General features: G+C 39.1%; 3 protein-coding genes and 1 long non-coding RNA gene across 5 annotated transcripts in view; 1 reads left to right on the top strand and 3 right to left on the bottom strand.

Annotated features, from left to right (window-relative positions):
• Window positions 1–20,203, bottom strand: part of LOC122866379 (hemicentin-2-like) — a 480,239-nt gene that overhangs the window by 168,499 nt on the left and 291,537 nt on the right. The gene's annotated exons all lie outside the window — the stretch shown is intronic.
• On the bottom strand, window positions 2,533–7,540 carry LOC122866402 (diamine acetyltransferase 1-like). The gene is made up of 6 exons (XM_044176035.1): window positions 7,276–7,540; window positions 5,973–6,024; window positions 5,802–5,882; window positions 4,673–4,774; window positions 4,531–4,571; window positions 2,533–3,170 (listed from the first exon to the last, which is right to left on the bottom strand). Exons 1-6 carry the CDS (start codon window positions 7,336–7,338, stop codon window positions 2,994–2,996), a joined length of 516 nt encoding a protein of 171 aa, XP_044031970.1. The 5' UTR covers window positions 7,339–7,540; the 3' UTR covers window positions 2,533–2,993.
• Window positions 9,123–19,965, top strand: LOC122866396 (acyl-coenzyme A thioesterase 9, mitochondrial-like). 2 transcript variants are annotated; one of them, XM_044176030.1, is made up of 16 exons: window positions 9,123–9,338; window positions 10,382–10,476; window positions 11,344–11,370; window positions 12,146–12,191; window positions 13,129–13,299; window positions 13,406–13,443; window positions 13,541–13,624; window positions 14,219–14,322; window positions 14,788–14,861; window positions 15,866–15,933; window positions 16,064–16,175; window positions 16,614–16,704; window positions 17,176–17,261; window positions 17,365–17,452; window positions 18,050–18,200; window positions 19,299–19,965. In XM_044176030.1, the coding sequence occupies exons 1-16, from the start codon at window positions 9,325–9,327 to the stop codon at window positions 19,352–19,354; spliced, it is 1,305 nt and encodes a 434-aa protein (XP_044031965.1). In that variant the 5' UTR covers window positions 9,123–9,324; the 3' UTR covers window positions 19,355–19,965. The 2 variants fall into 2 exon arrangements, with proteins under 2 accessions (XP_044031965.1, XP_044031964.1); XM_044176029.1 differs by lacking the exon at window positions 11,344–11,370 and having other exon boundaries at window positions 9,139–9,338.
• Window positions 9,944–13,203, bottom strand: LOC122866415. Its single transcript, XR_006375694.1, has 2 exons — window positions 13,065–13,203; window positions 9,944–10,470 (listed from the first exon to the last, which is right to left on the bottom strand). It is a non-coding gene; the product is annotated as an uncharacterized LOC122866415 (long non-coding RNA).

The raw sequence follows: 20,203 nt of genomic DNA, 5'->3' as shown, positions 1-20,203 counted from the left end.
CATCAGTCCATGTAATTTTCTCACAGAGGAGTTCGTATCAGTGTTCCACAATTATCCCTCTGAAAGCTGAAATAATCCTGTGATTTAAATGCATGAAAATGTCTACACAATTTTGCACAGCTGCATGGTTTAAATCTGCACATGGTTTAAAATAAAGCAGCACTTTCCTCAGCAGGAAACAGCTGACTGGCAGCGACAGGCAGATCTGTGCTAAGTGACAGGAAATAGAGGATTTAAATACAAGACTGAACAGTAAAGCATCAGCTCCCTCCTTTATTTGCTCCTCAAACACTTCAGCATGCTGCATCTAAACCAAACAACTCTCCTCTTAATGGCCCAGAAAAGTCATCAGAGCCAAGTCAAAATGAACAGGGGCCAATTCAAATCTCCAAACTCATGCACCAACACGTCACATCCTGTGGAAAACCCTGTTATGGAGCTACGTGTTGCTGTAGATAGTGGATTTGAAATGATTTCACTGGGATTTCCAGACTTCTTAAGATCGCAGCATGAGTCAGAACAAAACTCAGAGGCTACAGCTGCATGAGCAGGCCTGTGAGGGAGTCAGGCTCAGCTCTACATTGTTAGACTTAAGTTTCATCAGACTAGGCTGGACGTCTTTATGCCTCATGTTGACTTGAAATTGAAACTCGTCCTCTTATTCTACTTTTGTGTACTATGTATGTTTTTACTGCTACAGTATGTGTGTAAATACAGTATATGTATACTCTTTATATTTATGTCCCTCGGGGTGAATAAAGTTTGATCTTGTGCTCATATCAGGCTCAGCTGTGCTTTTTGCCGAATCCTAAAAATTGGCATGCTAACATGTTAAAGTTGAGTATGTTTAGCTTGTTAGCATGTGTTTTGAGCATTTCATGGTTGCAGCTTCTCTTGCAAAACCGGAAGGTCACTGCTCGCCTTTCCAGCTCTGCATCATCAGATCTCACAAATGAACTGCTAATAAAGATATTAAAAATTAACTTTTGAACATTGAACATGAACATTTTTGCACTGTGGTTATTTATGGAGTTATGTTTCTATCTTCATGTATAATTTGAATTTAACTTTGCACTGCATTACACTGCAGCGTGTGCACAGCCAAAGCCGGCCAGCAGAGAGTAAACAATGAGTCCTAAAACTATTTCCAAAAGCATTAAAAAATTCAAAATGTTCAAATTACATGCATGTAATAACATAATGTTAATGCAGTAAGTTGAAGGCAGGTACTCTGAGGAAACCGAACAACAACCTCTAATTTCAGTTAGCTTTGCCATGATAATACTGCTTATTTGAGTAGCATTTTGTGGACACAAATTATTAATTCAAGGAAACAAGTCATTCAAGTGTACAAATTATTGATCTGAGGGAAAGAATAACTACTTTGTGCACACAAATTATCACAATTGTACCTTTGATGCTACCTGGTTTTATGGGATTACACTCACTGACCTGTTTCCACAACTCCTGCTGGTGAATGTTTAACCAGACAAGACCCACAGGTGGACCAAAGGTCATATGTATGATGAATATGTCAGAAGGTTATTCTGGAGCCTAAATTATCATCATTAATGTGGAGAAGACATTCAGCTGCTCGTTTGAGGTGAAACCCTGAGAGGTTCACTCTGGCCCTCGGGCGTCACCGGGAGTGCTGACTTTGTGTTTCTCACTGTAAGGTTGAGGTCACGGTTTACTGCAAAAGACATCATTTGTTCGCAGTCACTGCAGTGGAGTTATCATTGCTCACCTCAGACGAACTCCTTTATGGCTCAGTTTTCTTCTGGAATAATCTTGTGTCACGATAAGGGCAGAAGAAGAACACATGCCTCAGGTTTACCTTAGGTCATCCCACTAAGACAAGATGAGTTTATTGTGTTGACTGTAACTACATGATGAGTCCAAAGGAGCTTCTCACGATGAAAAACTTCAGATAAACTACTGGAAGAACTTTGGAGAAACTTAAAGAAGCCACTCCTAAAGCCTCAATGTATAAAGATGTTAAAAAAAACATCACTGAGGCAATACGTCAGTTCAAGTTTAGAAAGGCTATTACATCAACTGGAGAAGTTTACTGTGTGCTTACTTGCTGTTGACATGTTGTAAAAGTACCTTGTTTTAACTGGCAGAATTAAGCAAAAAAGGCTGATACTGAAGTTTTTCCCCTTTTTATAAATAATGTTTGAGGTTTTCTTGCAGACTGCAATATTGGGACTGACCCTGATTATTGTTGATGTTCTTTTTAGCTAGAGGAAGGAAATGTGTAACTGCACATTGCCTCATTGAGGATATAACTTTCGTAGGAGAATGGACAAGCAAGTTAAAGTGTATGAAAAGGAAAAAGAATCTACCTACATATTGGATTGATGATATACTAAAATATGTATAATAAAAATGATACCCAGCCTTTACAAGTTACTGCACCTATGAAATTAAGTGAAACTGAAAAAACAATCTCTGTCATAATGTAAAATTACTTAACACGTGTTGGTTAACCTGTAGTACCAAGCGTTACAAATAAATGAGACCGCTACGACATGTGTGATCAGTTTTATTTCAAACTTAAGTGATCTTCCTGCACATCGAATACTAACAAATAATAGTTACTGAAAAGGTTAGAATAAACATAGAATGATTCAGAGATATATTTTCAATAAACAAAAGGCTTACTAAGATTGTGAACTACATACAGAAACATTATTGTGATACTGAATTCCCCTTTTTAAAAGCTGAACGCCTATGAATCAACCCTTGTCTGAATGGAGAGAAAATCTGAGGAGTCAGATGCAGAGAGGCTGACTGATTCCCGAGCAGGCTGCTGCGATGCCACCACTGTGTACTCTCACATCTCACATGACGGACAGTTAAAGTGGCGACAACATCAGAGATTCAATAAAAATGACTCGTCAAGAAAAAGCAGCCAAACTCTCCCTCCGCCTCTGGTCAGACTCTCGTGTTTCCTCGCCTCCCGCCTCCGGTCTGCGCCGGACCTCTTGTCATTCCTCGGCTGGAGTGGCCATCTTGACGAGGCTGTTCTTGTCAAACCTGAAGAGCCTCCAGCCCTCCTCCTGAGAGAGGTCCTCAGCACCGCGCCGCTTGTAGAACTGGACGGACGGCTCGTTGTTCTCCGCGACGACAAACATCATGCCGTTGCAGCGCGTCTTCATTGCCAGCTGGAAGAGGGACGAGAGTTAAAAGGGTACTCAGCGATTACACTTTGCACTTCCACAACAGTTAGGGGACTCACTAGAGACAGATTTTAAAGTGTTTTAAAATATACTGACTTTCAGTGTCGAGTGTGGGTCAAGCTTCAAAAACACTAAATCCTACATTTCCCATAATGCAACACAACTAGGGTTATTAGACCTTTAATGTGTGGGAAATGCCCACAGCTTTCAAACTCCACATCTTCAGTTAACAAAGCCATGTTTTCTGTTAAAAATGCAACACAAACTCTACAAATTGAGTAGCTTACTCAAAAATCAGGAAAGAAACTGGAACTAAAAACCAGCTGTTTGAAAGCTAAATTTAAATTGAACGGAAAGATTTGGCTTGTTCTCATTTCACTGGGTGCTCTTTTCCATCGATTAAAATCTTTGTTGCTGTAGGGATGGAGAACAGATGGTTTACAGCTTGAGCTAATCAATAATCTGCATATTAAGACACCTGGATGAGTTGCTGAGTCCTGACAGCAAATGAAAACAAAGCTTTACACTAGTATTTGAAGAAATTATATATTTACATTTATTTCTCTGTTGAACTGTTAGTAAGGATACTAACGTGAGTAGCATCTCACTGTGTCCGACATGATCTTCTCTTATTTTATTTTGTGCTTTTAACCTGTTAGATTTTACTAGCGCTTCATTTTCCTACTTCTTATCTCTCCCAAAAATAGTGTCTGATACACATTAGTTTTGTCCTTCTGGTTTAGTTTCCCCCACATTAACGTAGTGATAAGATAAGATAAACTATCGATCCACGACTGGGAGATTGAAGTCTCACGCTCACTGTGAGTGACACACTCTTACATTCCAGTCATTATATTTTGAGCTACTTGAGTTACTACATGTTTTACTGCAACTTTATTTCCCTGTTAGTTTCCTCATGTTTCTTTGCCCTTAGTTCTGTGTCAGGCGATTTGTCATTGCGTGGTTGCTAGAAGCGATTAACTTCACATGTTTACATTGATCAAAGAAATATATGTTGATTTAAGAGTTCTTGAATGTCAACTTAAAAACATATTCACTCTCATCTATGCTTGTTGATCATGTGGTAGATACCTAGCTATGCAGGAAGATGACATCCCCATTTTTTTATCTCACCTACTCAGCTCTGTTGGGTCATTTGTTACTATAACCAGGGGAAACACCTGTCAATAGTCACAACACCAGACCTGTTTGAATTGCTGAACAAATCCGAGATGTGGGCGGCGATTCAGAGGTCTGGAACCGAGCTAATAACGGTCCTATTTTATTATTTATTGTGTTCTGACACTGCTGTTCTAAGAGCTTTGGTTCAGTAATAAATACTCACATCACTGAGGTGCCGCAGGAGCTCCGAACCGATGCCCAGCCCTGCAAAAACACAGGCAAGAGGGGAAAAAGGGAGCGCATTAACAAGAAAGCAGCTTATAAAACAAAACAGATGTGGACTGGACTAGAGGAGTTGTTTTTACCTCTGTGTTCCTCCATCACGTAGAAATCCTCCAGGTAGAGCTGTTTGCCAACCCAGGGGTCATAAGTGAAGTAGTACATGGCAAAACCCACCACCTTTGCATCTGGAGAGACGAGTTAAACAACGATGAAATGGTTGAGTATCCGGCTGCTATAATTATTTTTACATTTTCTTGTATATTGTATTTATTATTATACCTACATTTATATTACGTATAGTACATACACTGTAGCTACCTGTGTTTACCTTAGAACGACTCTTAGCCGGGCTCTATACTACCTCAATAAAAGTTGCACTACTGGACGCATTACTTCTGCACAGTTGTGTTTTAACAAATATTTGGAACAATGCACAATTCATGTAATATTGCCTAAGGTATTGTAATGTAGAGTAGTTCATGTATAGAGCTTTTGAATTTCTTATTTCATTTTAAAATTAGCCTACTTCTTGAGCTGCTTGGACATACCTTCACACCTATATCTTGTCTTAACTGTAGGCTACTGCGTGCTGTAATTACTGGGAAAATGTGCTCTGATAGAATAAACTAAAAAAGAAAAAATTAAGTACTACAGGTTTGGACTCAAATTTCACATCTGTGCCATGTAGGCAAGTATGTTAAATACGATTTTCTGATGTAATTTGAAGCCATAATGATGTTACTAAATTAAGCATTAAGTATACATTAGATCTGAGCTTGTTTACAAAGAGAGTGAACGCCTGCAGCCAAGCAGCTACAACAGGCTTCAGTTACAGTGAAGCCTAGATGTATTATACTGTATATGCTTTAGGTAAACATCAGCCAATCACAGCATATTTAGAAACGTTCAGCTCAGAGATGAGCTCATGAGAAACTCCGGTTGGGCTAAAACTGTTGTACTGTGACAACGGTGAAGATGTGAACATCTAAACCTTAAAAAAAAAAAAAAAAAAAAAAAAACATCTGCAACGTCTCGTCTACCAAGACTTAAACTATAATTGTAAAGATGCTTGTTACCAACATTTCAATCCCTTTATCGGTTAACCTGTTGAACACGTTTGTATTACTTCAAAGCGTTACTGGTGAAGAAAGCAGAAGCAGGCTGCATTGTTTCGTGCATTTTTTCCTTTTTTAAGAGAAGGTGGGTTCATACCGTCACTGCTGTTCTCTCCTTGGATTTCAGCGATGATGCAATGATAAAACGGGGTGTCACCGAATCCATCCTCCAGGAGTTCTGCAAGAACATAAAAACCTTTTAAGCATGAGACGAAGAATACTGATAATCTGTGTATATAAGACAGGTGGAGGTAACTTAAAAGCTCACCTTTTTCAGTCAGTGTCACCTGGTCCTCCATTTCTTCGTATTTTGCAAGTTCCTGGGACAAGAAAGAAGGAAACATGTTATGTTTAGAGCTAAAAAGATTAGTTGTTTGACACCAGCACCCAACTGATAGTGAATTTCCAAAGCCTAAACGAATACATAAAACATTTTTGACAGGGACCCCTTGACTTGAGTTTTTTAAAGAACTGACCAAAATATGTACTGGGCGGGACGATTTACACTCTGTTATTTTAACCCCTTTTAGCATTTATAAAGCAGTGCTTACAAATGTAGTATATTATGTCATCAAGCATTTGTTAACTGCTAGTTATAGATGTTGAAAAATACAGTGATGCGCCACAAAAAGTTCATAAATCTGCATACAAATGCTCGTCAGCTGGCATATATGTGTGATAATATAATATTGGTTGATATATTAGTCTGGAGGATTTATTAAAATCTGACTCCAACAGCAAATTTGATGACTGATTATTCGTTGATCAATAGAAAATGGCAAAGATTCACTGGCTCAGGCTTCTCCAATGTGATTATCTATCTATCTATCTATCTATAAAAGCAGGATATAGATAGATAGATAGATAGATAGATAGATAGATAGAGATAGTAAATTGAATATCTTTGGTTTTGGACTGTTGATCTGACAAAACAAGGGATTTAAAAACGTGTCCTCCTGGGGTCTGGAAAATTGCGATGGACATTTTTAGCTTTGTTTTTTTTTAATATTTTATAGACTAAATAAGTAATCGGTAACTCGAAACAATTGTGAAAATAATGAACTTGTTGTAGCCCTAGTAGTGTTTTTCCATGGCAGGTGAGTAGTTACACAACCATAACAACATTTCATCAGGGTCAGCCTCGGTAAGACCATAAGCTGGATGTAAGAGTGACCATATTTGGAGAACCGGCAGTCAAACCGGATATGAGTCGTCTGGCTGTACACAAAGGCCACCGACACTAATCTCACACTCTTACATCCTCCGGACATTTTCCACCTACCGCTCTGTCACCGTTAGACGGTGTAAGTCATCGTTAGACGGTGTAAGTCACCGTTTATGGCGTCGTCAGACTTCGACAATGAACTAGTGTTACGATGGAGTTTCAGTTCATGTAAAGGTCAAGGCTAACTGACTGTTTAGCCAACAATTAGCTAGTTAGTTTAACTGAATTCCAACCGGGGGAGCCGTTATGTTTAATTCATATCGAATAATTAAAATATAATTAATAATAAAATAATTTTAATGGCGTTTCTGACCACATTTCTGGTCTGTTTTGGTCGACGGCCTACCTTCACCAGTCGTAATATATCAGACACGTCCCTGGGTTCAGCTTTTCGTAATTTATACTCCATTTTCTTCTTTTACTCTTTTTTCCTCTCGTTAGAAGTCCTCTGTATGTGAAGTGAAAGATTAGATGCTTCTTCATTCGCTTCAGAGTGGCTTTTTCCCCACAGTCAGCCTCTGATCCGGACGCGTTTGTCGAGATACGAACATTCACGAAGTATCACCCTCGGCTGGGTCGCTGCCGTTCAACTGCTCTCTCCTTTGTTTACATCCTGGCTTTTATACCCGGCTCGCGCTGGAATGCGATTGGTCGATCTCCACAGCTCAGATTTCTGACGAATCAGCGACACCCTCTGGCTACTTTTTTTTATCCAATCGGAGCACAAAGAGGTGGTCACGTGAAGAGTTTGTTTTGATTCTCTCCAAAGATATTTGTTTTTGATGGCGATGGCAGAAACTCGGAAAAGTATTTTCTGCTTTAAGTAAAAGTAGCTGTTCCACGTTGTAAAATTAGTAAATTTAAAGCAAAAGTTTTGCATTTTTACTGGACTCGAGTTATAAAAATGTTAGCAGTAAAATAAGCAACATGTACTCAAGTAGACAATGTAAAAGCACTCTTTCTTTGTGGTCCATCACCACAATTACTGTAGAGGGCTCTAGGTGCTGCAGGCACTAGAAAGACTACTCCATATACTTTAAGGTGTGTTAAACCCTAACAGTACATACAGAGTTTAATACACTCCATACTAGCAACATAAGTACAATTTCCAAAATCCAGCTCTCACAGAGAGTAAGGTTAGGTGAGGTGTCACTCTTACAACCTTATGCAATGGCAGATACTCAGATCCTGTATTTAAAGGGGTATGCCAGCAATTTAGTAGTGCATCACAAAGTTAGGGGACTAAAGACTAATCTTGAAAAATACATTTCAAAATTGATGCAGCATTGGTCGAGGTATTCTGACCCCTAGTCCCAAAATTAGATTAGATTCAACTTTATTGTCATTACACATGTACAAGTACAAGGCAACGAAATGCAGTTTAAGTCTAACCAGAAGTGCAATAAGGAAGTGCAGGATATAAAGTGTGTACATAAATGCAGGATAGAGCAATATTAGGAAAATATTTTCCAAGTGGTACTATGGATATTATATACAGATGGCATTACTAAAAACAGAAGTATACTGATGGATATGTTCAACAATGAATTGGACTGGGCAGAACAGCAGTGCAATGAATATTAAGTAGTGCAAATTATGGACAGAAATAAACTGGATCCTACATTTCCCATAATGCAAGTTTGTAATGCAGAGCTTCTATTATAAATTTGTAGTCTTTAAACCTGATCCGAGATAGTTATTTTCTCAGACAGGACAAAGCACATCCAGAGCAACAGAAGACATTATACACCTGTTGTGAGCAGGTTGTAAAGAAATATCTTCCACATTCAGAGCTTTAAATGGATAAATATTGAGTCATTTACAATTCTAAATGTTAATAAGTCAATATTAATGTATTATTACAACAATCCATCAAGTCTGCAGCTGGTCTGCAGACACTCTTTTCCAGAAGCCAAGTTGTCCAATGACTGGAGGGGGTCTCTGCCTGATCAAGGTTCAAGGTTCAGTTTTATTGTCATTATACAATACAGGATTGCACAATGAAATGCAGTTGTAGCCGCCTTTACGCTTTACACACACAGAAAATGTTTAAACAAATATTCAAATATTTAAATTAGAACAGAATAAAACAATAAATAGTATATAAAAGTGGCACTAAAGTAAGGAATAAAGGGAAAACTAAATGATATTTACAACGACGAATCAAAAGACAAAGTAAATGTGATGCTGTAAGCGACGTGCTGCAATCAAGGTGACAAAGTCCACTCTTCCTGAACGTGGCGTGCTGCGTCATGCGGCAGTGGGCGGGGCCGAACACCAACACGGAAGTCTGACTGCCTTGCACACTGGCACTGCCCTGAAGAGGAAATCTGTGCTTTTTTTTTTTTACTCTTTGGACCCCCGGACCTTTAACGGTGACACCCCGGATACTGCAATGCTCTCACAGAGGTCAGTGATTAAAAACGTGGTTCAAAGCTCTGTTTTTGTCTGGGACTTGCTAATTACAGAAGCTAACTGCTAACATATTTACACGCCAGCTAATGAATGCTAGGAGTGCTAAGCAGCATCCTTGTAAACTACTTGTGTCAATGATTTGTCCTGGTACTTTGTTTGTAGAGCTGTGTTATGGCATTTTGCTATATAAATGAAGAAATCAGCTCCACCCGGGAATAGTTAACCCGGCCCAAACAGGGTGGGGACTCATTGTATACATAAAGGGTGTGTCATGTTCATACCACTGCTAAAAAAAGTACCCAAATTGTATAAACATCAAACTGTACCAAAGTATTTCACTATGGAGAAATGTACTTTTCCATACAGTGTTACACTACTTTAAAGTTATTGTAGCAGGTCAAACTAATTCATATACTTTGGTCTTAAATATGCATTATATTTTATGAACTCACATGTAATGCATACTAAATCTTATTCTGCAGTGTAACAGATAGAAATGCACTGAAGTAACAAGTAAAATAGTTTTCTCTGAAATATAAAACTTTAATTTCTTGAAAAAGGAGCAGTAGATAATGGAACTACAGTATCCAGCCAATTGCTAAAATCAATACAAAAACCATTGCGTGAAAAGAATATATGATCTATGGTTTCAACACCATTTCTACAGAAAAATACAAGTGTTGTAAAAAGTAAAGTAAAATATTTTTCTCTGAAATGTAATGGAGTAAAAGTCTTAAAAAGTGGGAATGCAGTTATGAGGTATTGTCACTTTATTACATAAGAATTTACATCTGGATTAACTGCTTTGTTGCTTTCCTCCTGTGTTTATAATGGAACAAGTTGGAGCGAAGCTGCTGGACATAGTGAAGTATCTGGTAACACCACGAGTTTTACGTTATGCAGCAAGCAGGATTAAAGACAGATCAGATGCCTTTGGATGGTTAGAAGGATGCATGTGGATGTAACTGGTCTCCTTGGCCTTCAGGTCGTCTCAGGGTTTGTTTTGTTTTGTCATCATGTCCTCATGTGGACTGCAGGTTCCTGCTGCTTCGGTCGGCTGTGTCCTTGACGACCAGGTCGTTCTGCACAGGTGGCGTGTCGAAGCAGGGCGGGTCGCTGGACATGGCTGAAGGTGAGAGCGTAAGACATGACCCCCCCACCCGGTTTAATCTTAGATCTGTTATAGACACATTATGTGTGCTGTACGATTGTACAGGAAGTTTGCTATTTTCAGTGGTGGAAGAAGTGTTCTTACTTAAGTAAAAGTATGTAAGTATTATTAGCAACATTTACTTAAAGTGTGCAAAATAAAAGTGAGCAGTAAAACGCTCCCGTCAGTGTTTTATTATATCTGATGTTTCTGGATTCATATTCCTGCTGCATTCATGTGTGTGTTGCATTTTACTGCTGCAGATGTTTAAGGTTGAGCTCATTTTAACTGCTTTATATACTGTTGGGTAGTTTAATCTGCAGCAATGCATCATGGTCTATAAGGTCATCACGTGTTTGTAGCATCGCTGTCCTGTGAGAACCACGTATCTCTAAAAAGTCTGAATCTCGAACAAGCGATGTGAAGCGATGATCGTCTTGGGCTTTAAGGTTATGTGACAGGCATTTTTTCCCACGTGTCATGATAGTTTAGATCAAACCTTTAATTTGATCAATTCAAGAAAAGAGTTGGCACATTGATCAGTAATAAAAAAAATAAATCGTTATTTGCATCTCTAGTGAAATTAACTCCCCGCTGAAGTCGGGACAGCAGAGTCACAGGCTTAAAACACACCTAGAAATGCTACGTTAGCACGCGCTAATGTCTCATTTCCAGTCTCAATTACTGTGGCATTGATGTACTTAAAATTTTTGATGATCTAGCTCTGGCAGCTCTTGCTCCTATGGAGGTGTAAGCATCTGTCGAATGATATCGGTCTCCCGTTACATCCAGCCCCATCCCCTGATCTTTACCCTGCACCTTTTTAAAATCATTTTTGTTTCTCCGCAGGAAATCCACTTTTACACGTGTCTAATGGTGTGTGTTGGTAAACCAAGACAAATCCTAACTATCTAAAACGCACTACTCCTAACCTGTTGTAATTCTCTTCTAAATTTGCTCTAATTGCACATTAATTCCTCCTGCATGTTTCTTTTCCATGTTACCTGAAGGCTGAAGCACACCTTGTTTCATGTACAGCAGCTTTTACTGTGCACCTGTTCTGGATGTAATGTTCACGCCGGCTCCTCCACAGTAGAGCTAAGCCTTCCCTGCAGCACTCGTTGGTGGCTTCTTCTTCTTCCCTCTGCGTCACTGAACTTCCGTATTTTGTTACAGCTGGTTCCCACGTGATGTTTGACTGCTTCTTTCCACTGTGTTGTTTCATATTGTATCACTGTTTGAGCCTCAATAAGCTGCAGCTTTAATGCCAGAATTAAGGACATTTTACAGTTAAATCATTGTCAGACCACTCCAACCACACCTTTAAATGTGATTGCTAAAGATCTATGAGATTGAGAAATAAGTTGTGCCCTTTTGGAGGCGTTATGGCACATAATCATGATCCAAAAGATATGTAGTGACTGTGCTGCAGAATGCAAACACATCATGTCAGCTGAAAAATGACTGAACTGGTTTCCCTGAAGGCTCCAGCTGTAAAAACAACAGTGTAACAGTCTCTAGTGAAACACTGCTCCGACAGAGACGGTATGAAACATATAGCCTTGAACTTTCGGTGCTTTCACTGCACCATCATACACACACACACACACTCCAACACAGAAGATCTGATTGTTTCTTCTGTGTTTTTCAGTGCGAAACCGGCTGCGAGAAATTGTGGGAGCGTCCACTAACTGGAGGTACTGAACCATAAGTGTCAAAGCACCAAGAAAACATGATAGTGTTTGTGCTGTTTTGTTTCTTTTGGTTTTGGCAGGTCACCAAGGCGGTTGTTATTGTGTCTAAAAACTCCTTACTTTGAGCAATATTAATATGTTTTAGCCACATAAGAAGCCAAATTTCTCAAAAACACAAACAGCAGCACAAGAACATCTAAATAAAATAGTCAAATTGTCCAAATTTAGATTAAAATCTTTCGCTTCTTCGATCAAAACCCCTTCTGTTGAGCTTTTATTTATTTATTTAATTTTTATCTGGGTTTTTTTTTTGGTGCATGTGTTTTCTTTTAACCTTCTCCCTTCTCCCTTTCTCATATGTTTTATATGCTCTCATTTGTTGTATTATTTAAATGCTGGATAGACGCTGGTATATCACACACTGGTGTGAAACATAATAAACATTATACATTGCAAAAGAAAATAACTAGTTTAAATCAGGAATCAAAGAATAAGTAAACAAGATTATGAATCTGACATTCAATGCCACGTTTCAGTACATGGGCACATTTTGCCCTCAAATTTCCAAAATTTGTGAGAATTGTTGAGTATTTACTTCATATTTAAAAATAAAATTAAAGATAAAATTTTAAACAGACAAAAGAAACTTCTGCACATTTTTGCCCTTGTGACATATGTACATTTAACTTTTTTTTTTAACATATAATCTTTTTATAATCTATAATCTTTTTTTTAGCACAACCTTTAGGAGCACGCCACACTGCATTTCACTACACATATTACTTGTGTATGTGAGAAATAAACCTTTGAATCTTGGAAGAGAATTGCAAAATAGAAACAGTAAAAAGAAAAAAAAGACAATAGACAGATATTTACCAACAACAAATCCAGGGAGTGTATCTTGAACGTTTTATATTTAGTGAAATGATCTTGTCTGCAGCGACCACCAGCAGGCCATGGCGGGCGCGCGCGCGCTGTCGTCCATGTTGGCAAAGTCTCAAAACGACCTTCCAGCCAAGAGGATGAAGGACAGCTACCTGGAGGTCCACCTGCCTCTGGGCTCCGAGCCACAGCTCCGAGAGAAATACCTGACCTTCCACAACACTGTCAGGTACACACACACACACACACACCATTACCAATGTGTAGGTTAACATACAGACAGCCATAAACTAGAACTCGCCTCTTCCTCTATCTCATCTTCTGTCTCTTTTCAGGTTTGGTAGAATCCTGGAGGACTTGGACAGTTTAGCAGGTATCGCTATGACACATACTGATTTCATTTATAACTAAGACAGGGAGTTCAACACAGTCAATCACTAATGCATGTTCTTCCTTGTCTCTCTCCTCAGTCCTCATCTCTTACTCTCACACTTATAATGTGGCGCTGAAGAGGTCTCCTCTGTCCATCGTCACCGCCCTGGTGGATAAGATTGGTAAGAGTCCTGCATATTTAGGGTGCGATCACATCTACAGTTTGTTTGGTTTGAGCTGAACTAAGTGAAAGGTTTTAGGTTGTTAGTTTGGCAGATGTCAACAATGTCCTTTTACCCATAAACTCTTGTGTTTTGTGTCTATTATAGCTGATTTTAGTGCTGAAGCCATTAGTCAGTTAATTATTGTCAATTTTGTTAATCGTTTAACTTATTTATTAAGCATCAACGTTAAATATTTGCTGGTTCCACACTATCTTATGTATGAAAAAATGGCGTTTTTTCTGTTTTGTATTATTGCAAATTGAATATTTTTGGTCATTCAAAACAAGCTGTTTGAAGACAGTTCTCTTATTATCTGATATCTGAGTGCCTTATATGGTGCCACCACAATTCAAATGAAATTGTTCTCCTTTGACCTAAGAGACCAAGACCTAAGATCCAAATAAACCTCTACAGACATGCTTGTTTTGAACGCACCCTTACATCCCAATGTGTTTTTGTTGGTGGTCAGGGTTTGAGCTGCAGTAGATGTCATCATTCTGAGATCTGTACTTCCACGCTTAAAACTTTTTCATGTTGTTTTTCATTGGACAGACATGAGGCAGCACATCATCTATCCTGACTGCGACATCAAGTTCACTGGTCATGTGACGTGGGTGGGAAAGACCTCCATTGAAGCCAAGATGCACATGTCACAGGTAGACACCCTTCCCTGTCTACTTACACACACGCACAAAACTGCAGATGTGTTTGGATAAGTTTAGTTATTTGGACAAGTAAAAAAATACATAAAACATAAGAAAAGAAAAAAGGGATTGTGCTGGTGAGATTAAACAACCCAAATGGGTCTGAATGAAGGCATCTTAGCAGAAAAACAAGGTCAAACAATAAGGCAAGTTAAAAACAAATTAAGCAAACACTTGTTCCACGTGTGTAACATTTAGAGAGGGCTGCACAGACCACCTACAGTAACCCGAATTTCACCAAAACCCACATCCAAGAATAAAGCTGTCATTGTCCCACCCAGATTTTTGGATTGACACGTGATGGCTTGTACGTGCAGCGCAGGAACACAACAGAAATAAGACAAACAAGACCAAGAGAAACACAAAAGTTGCAGATTAGCACTCAAATGAAATCTTATAATGTGACTCTTCTTTCAGTACCGTGATGGAGCTTATGCCCCGGTTCTGGATGCTACTTTTGTCATGGTGGCCCGGGATCCAGAAAACAAGAGGTAGGACTCTCAGTCCAAGCTTTTCAGAAAGTCTGAAGCACATTCACACCGAATGAATATTCATGGGGAAAGGGAGTGAGCCCGTACTAAAACAGAAATCAAACAATCTCACACTCTTGCTGCTTCCTTACCATTATTCATGTGTACAAAGCTTATTTTGTTTACATTTTCATGCATTTAAATCACAGGATTATTTCAGCTTTCAGAGGGATAATTGTGGAACATTGATATGAAATGCTCTGTGAGAAAATTACATGGACTGACACTATAAAGTGCAGCGGTGGAGGAAGTATTCAGATCCTTTACTTAAGTAAAAGTACTGACACCACACTGTAAAAACACTCTGTTACAAGTAAAAGTCCTGCATTGAAAATGTTACTTCAGTAAAAGTATAATCAGGACAATGTACTTAAAGTATTAAAAGTAAAAGTACTCCCCTGTGACTGTTGTACTATGCAAAGCAGCAAATCTTCACATCTGAGAAACTGCAACCAGGAAATATTTTTACATAAAAATGACTTAAACAGTTATCAATAGTTGCCAATTAAGTTTTGTCGTTTCAGCTGTACTTGTAAAAACTGTTGGGTAGTTTAAATTATAACAAAACATCAAATTTTATAAACTTTTCATATGTTTTGTGTGTAAGAATCTTTTATCTGTAAAGTAACTAAAGCTGTCAGATAAATGTAGTGAAGTAAAAAGTACAATATTAGAAAGTAGAAGAAGAAAGCAGCAGGAAAAGAAAAGACTCAAGTAAAGTACAAGTACCTCAAATTTGTGCTTAAGTGCAGTACTTGAGTAAATGTACTTAGTTACATCCCACCACTGGTGAAGTGTGATATTAACACTCATGGGGGCTGCAGGGCACTTACAGGACAGAGTGAAGAGGAAACAATCATCTCTGCTTGCGAGATCCAGTCTCAGTGTATCGAGTCCACGAAGACTAGACTCTCTTTGTTCACTCATGTGTGATCCTCTGTGCTGCTGTTTGTTTCTGTCTGCAGGGCGGCTTTTGTAAATCCACTGAGGCCAGAAGGCCCAGAGGAGGAGAAATGTTTCCAGGAAGGAGAAGGTATGAGATCCTGACATAACCTTGGTTAAGATAAGATAACGCTGTACTTTTTATGCCAACTTTTTTTGTCCCTCTTTTCTCTGTATTGTGTGTGTGTGTGTGTGTGTGTGTGTGTGTGTGTGGTTTCCAGCTAATAAATCCCGCCGTGTGGAGCTGAGTACTGCCTCGTTGCTGAAGGTGGCTCCCACGGACGAGGAGAGGAAGATCGTACACAGTCTGTTCCTCAACACCCTGGACACAAAGTACGACTGAGATGCTGTGAAATGAAATCTGCACTATGCAAGACTTGAGTAAAATCATCCTCCAAATGGGGTCAATAGTAATCCTTGTTTATCTAAATGAAAGTCTGGTGAGGTGTAGGTTTTATTGGTTGGAGTTTGACTCAGGAAAAAAGTTTGAACAATGAAACTCTTCATCTGCTACTCTGACATTTAGAAGAAGACATTTCACTTCAGTAACATCATCAGTAATAGAAGATATTTGTACAGTTTGGCTTTAACACCTGGTTGCTGCATGTAATCTACAATCCAAGGGCGTGGGAGCTCGCAGGGTTGTTGTTTTGGATCATTTGTGTTCAGGCTGTAGTACAAGTATAAAAGTTGTTGATGAGTTATTTTGAGACGCACAGAATTAAATATCTTACTGCGTGCGTGCTTTTTTTCTGTCTTCTTCTGCTGCAGGACGGTCAGTTTCCGCAGCAGACTTCTGCCTCCAAACTCAGTGTGGATGGAAGATGCCAAACTGAAAGGACTGGAGATCTGCCACCCTCAGGTGAGAGGAAGGAACAGCTACAAGGACACAATACAGAAAGGGAGGATGTTTGAGGCTTGAGGCTAAACTTGCATCAATTTTAAGGCATTTTCTCTAATATGATATATAATAAATAATAAAAAGAATATAATAATAAAAATATATACAGTATACACTTTACATTCTTTTACTCTTTTTGCTTTGACAGTGCTTTGAGTTGGGTTTAGTTTTTCACATTTGATGGAAACACCACAGTACGTTCTGTTCGTCCTAAAATCCACATTTACATATGGAAAAGTAGATTTTTAAACGACAATAAGACCTCTTACTATGCTGGCCAGTGTTCCTCACAATTTCTCCAAACCATTTCTTGTCCAATCGTTTAGTTTATCTCCTTAGTTTATTCCCTCGATCTGTAAATCGTTTGAAGAGTTTCAACTGGACAATATCTGTAAGTTCAAACCAGCTTTTCTGTGTGTGTGTGTTGACCAGGAGAGGAACATTTTCAACAGGATTTTTGGTGGTTTTCTGATGAGGAAAGCCTACGAGTTGGGCTGGGCCAACGCCTGCTCCTTCGGGTGAGAGCTTTTAAGAAAACATGATGTTGGAGAGAGAAAGAAAACATCTTGGTTTGCTGCTCGATGTTAAAGTGTTTGTTGTCCCTCCCCTGGCGCTCTGCAGAGGCTGTCGACCGAGTCTGGTGGCTGTTGATGATATCCTCTTCCAGAAACCCGTGGAGATCGGCTCCCTGCTGCTGCTCTCATCACAGGTCAGAGAGTCTGCGTGATCGTGTCCACTTAGATCTGATCAGTACCTCTGAGGAAAACCTCCAGTGGAATTATCAATTCAAGTTTCGCATTTTTAGCTCTTCATATTCAGAGTTTCTGGAGCTAAAGAGCCAGATATTTCCCTCAGGAGCTGGTAGAGACCACAAACAGCTAAAAGAGAGAGAATATTGGACTGGCATTCATCAGGTGACACAAACACGACTCCCAATCAATGATATGCGCTGTAACTGCTGGATGTGTACATAAGCAACTGTTTCAACAAGTTCAACAGCTTATTCTGCTGCCCCCAAGTAGTCAAACAATTAATACAGCTTTAAATTTGATTGTTTCTTATTTATTCATGAATACTTAAAGTTATAAAGAAATACTTGAGTTTTTGAACGAGGTTTTCAGGCATTTAAACAGTGACCAGTTGATTTACTAAACAGTACAAATATTATTTCCGTAAATTGGGAACAGCCACAGTTTAATGAATCAGTGCAGTGTGGTTAGACAGTGTCAGGTTACATTGTTTGAATATACTGAATGCTTAAGTGTGTGTGTGTGTGTGTGTGTGTGTGTGTGTGTGTGTGTTTCAGGTGTGTTACACACAGGGGAAGTACATCCAGGTGAGAGTTCACAGCGAGGTGTTCGACCCGCTGACCCGCCAGCACAACACCACCAACGTCTTCCACTTCACCTTCTTTTCTGACCGCGACGTCCCCAACGTAATTCCAAACACATATGGAGGTGAGCCGACACACACACACACACACACACACGATCTCACTGCAACACACACAGGTGGACACAAAGACTGCTGCGTTTTTCTACAAACAAAAACTTATGTTTGAGGAAGTGACTAGTGTTTTTTATACCTAAGCAAACCCCCGAAATAACTGGGACCCAGTACTCTTGCTGGAGGGATTGTGGATCCACACTGGTCGACCATGCACACATATTTTGGTACTACTCATGTATTCAGCCTTTTTTGGGAAAAAGGATCCTGGGTTTTAGTATTGATGTTTTGTTTCTCTCTCTGTATTTTGAAGGTTTATGTAAAACCTACCTCCTGAAGATCCTTATGGCTGCAGCTAAAAAAAAATATGACCAAATACTAGCTTTAGAGACACACTCCCAGTATACGCCTATTTATAAACACTGTTTACACTCTAAAAAGATGTCTTAGACCCTTCAAGTACAGGAAGATATGAGTGAAACATACTGGATGAAAGGGGGCTGTTACTCTCAGGAGACAGTACAGTGAAAACACTCCACTACAAGTAAAAGTCCTGCATTCAAAACCTTACTTAAGTAAAATGATGTAAGTATTCTGAGCTAAATGTACTTAAAGTATCAAAAGTAAAAAGGATTTTCTCAACTCATAAAGGAAACACTTCATCCTTCAGCTCATCACAAACATTTGGAGGTACGTGGTTTTCACTGGACAGGAAGGGGATGAAAAACCGTAATCTGTAAAGTAACTAAAGCTGTCAGACAAATGTGGTGGAGTAAAAAAGTACAATATTTGTCTCTGAGATGTAGTGGAGTAGAAGTATAAAGTTGCATGAAATGGAGAAACTCAAATCTGTACTTAAGTTTAGTACTTCAGTAAATGTACTTAGTTACTTTCCACCAGTGGGAGACAGACGCTGATTAACGCTATTTTTCTTTATTTCCCCCCTTTTGTTTTCAGTACGAAGGGGTGTAATGAACTGTACCCGTGTGTCTGTTTCTGTCAAATTTAAAAGGCTATGAAAAGAAAAGTTTAAACAAAAAAGACTCTTGCAGGCTGAGAACTGTCGGATTACCTCTGGATGTGAAATGTGTTTTGTGTTTGCCTGACAGAGTCGATGCTGTACCTGGACGGGAAGAGACACTTTAATCAGACTGTGGAGCACTGAAAGCAACATGTCTGCTGCCTGCCAAAGCCCTTCAGCGTCTGACCGACGACGCCTTTGTGTGTGTGTGTGTGTGTGTGTGTGTGTGTGTTAGAGGTCAGTCGAGAAGAATGAATGCAGCTACATCCTTTTTATATCACGCCTTGTCGACTTTGATTCCCGTGACTTTATTTGTTCTGGTGGTTTACGTTTTGGTGTAGAGATGACGACTACAGTGCAACAGAAAGACAGCTTTTTTTTTTATTATTATTAAATTATATTTTATTCACTCTTGGTTTCACACTTGTAACCAGGGTTACCAGATGGTTGGTTTGGAAACCAGTCAGTGTTTACAGATTCTCAACAGTCATGTTTGACTGGTGGAAATGAAGCAAACATTCAGTTTCCTGGCCTTGTCATAACCTCATATACTGTGTTCCTGATATGCATGGCTTTACAGTTATATTACATTTTTATACTCCGCTGTAACTTATACGCACAAACACTCTTTGACTTTACTTTTTTTATGTTGAATGGGAATCTTTATTCTGAATGTGTCTGCTGCGAGAGGGAAGAGGGTGTTCGTAAGTCGTGTATTTACTCAAATGCAATAAATGAATTCCTATTTATCCTGACTTTTACAGTTGTCCTTGTGTCTTTGCCTCCATTACGTTTGATACAAGTGATCATTGGTGGGTGAATATTATCACACTTAATGGGACGCTCCTGTAATGTCCTCTGTGGCTTTAAATAACCCCTGATGATGTAATAGTGATGTCATCAGGGGTTATTTATCTCGTCTTTGGTTTGAAATGTATAACAGAAAGACGTGAGTCTCACAGCGCGGTTATCAACTATCACTGCAGCCAACCC

Source organism: Siniperca chuatsi, linkage group LG19 (genome assembly GCF_020085105.1).
Source record: "Siniperca chuatsi isolate FFG_IHB_CAS linkage group LG19, ASM2008510v1, whole genome shotgun sequence".
In the NCBI taxonomy this organism is placed as follows: domain Eukaryota; kingdom Metazoa; phylum Chordata; class Actinopteri; order Centrarchiformes; family Sinipercidae; genus Siniperca; species Siniperca chuatsi.
This window is presented reverse-complemented; position numbering and strand designations above follow the sequence as displayed.

Excerpts from the sequence above, each read along its gene's own strand:
- LOC122866402 (XM_044176035.1), bottom strand. The coding sequence starts at position 7,338 with ATGGAGTATAAATTACGAAAAGCTGAACCCAGGGACGTGTCTGATATA. Across the intron at positions 4,775-5,801 it reads AGGAGAGAACAGCAGTGACG|ATGCAAAGGTGGTGGGTTTT; the intron begins GTATGAACCCAC and ends TCGTCTCTCCAG. Across the intron at positions 3,171-4,530 it reads TCCTGCGGCACCTCAGTGAT|CTGGCAATGAAGACGCGCTG; the intron begins GTGAGTATTTAT and ends TCCCTCTTCCAG.
- LOC122866396 (XM_044176030.1), top strand. Across the intron at positions 14,862-15,865 it reads CGGGATCCAGAAAACAAGAG|GGCGGCTTTTGTAAATCCAC; the intron begins GTAGGACTCTCA and ends TTCTGTCTGCAG. Across the intron at positions 17,262-17,364 it reads GCCAACGCCTGCTCCTTCGG|AGGCTGTCGACCGAGTCTGG; the intron begins GTGAGAGCTTTT and ends GGCGCTCTGCAG.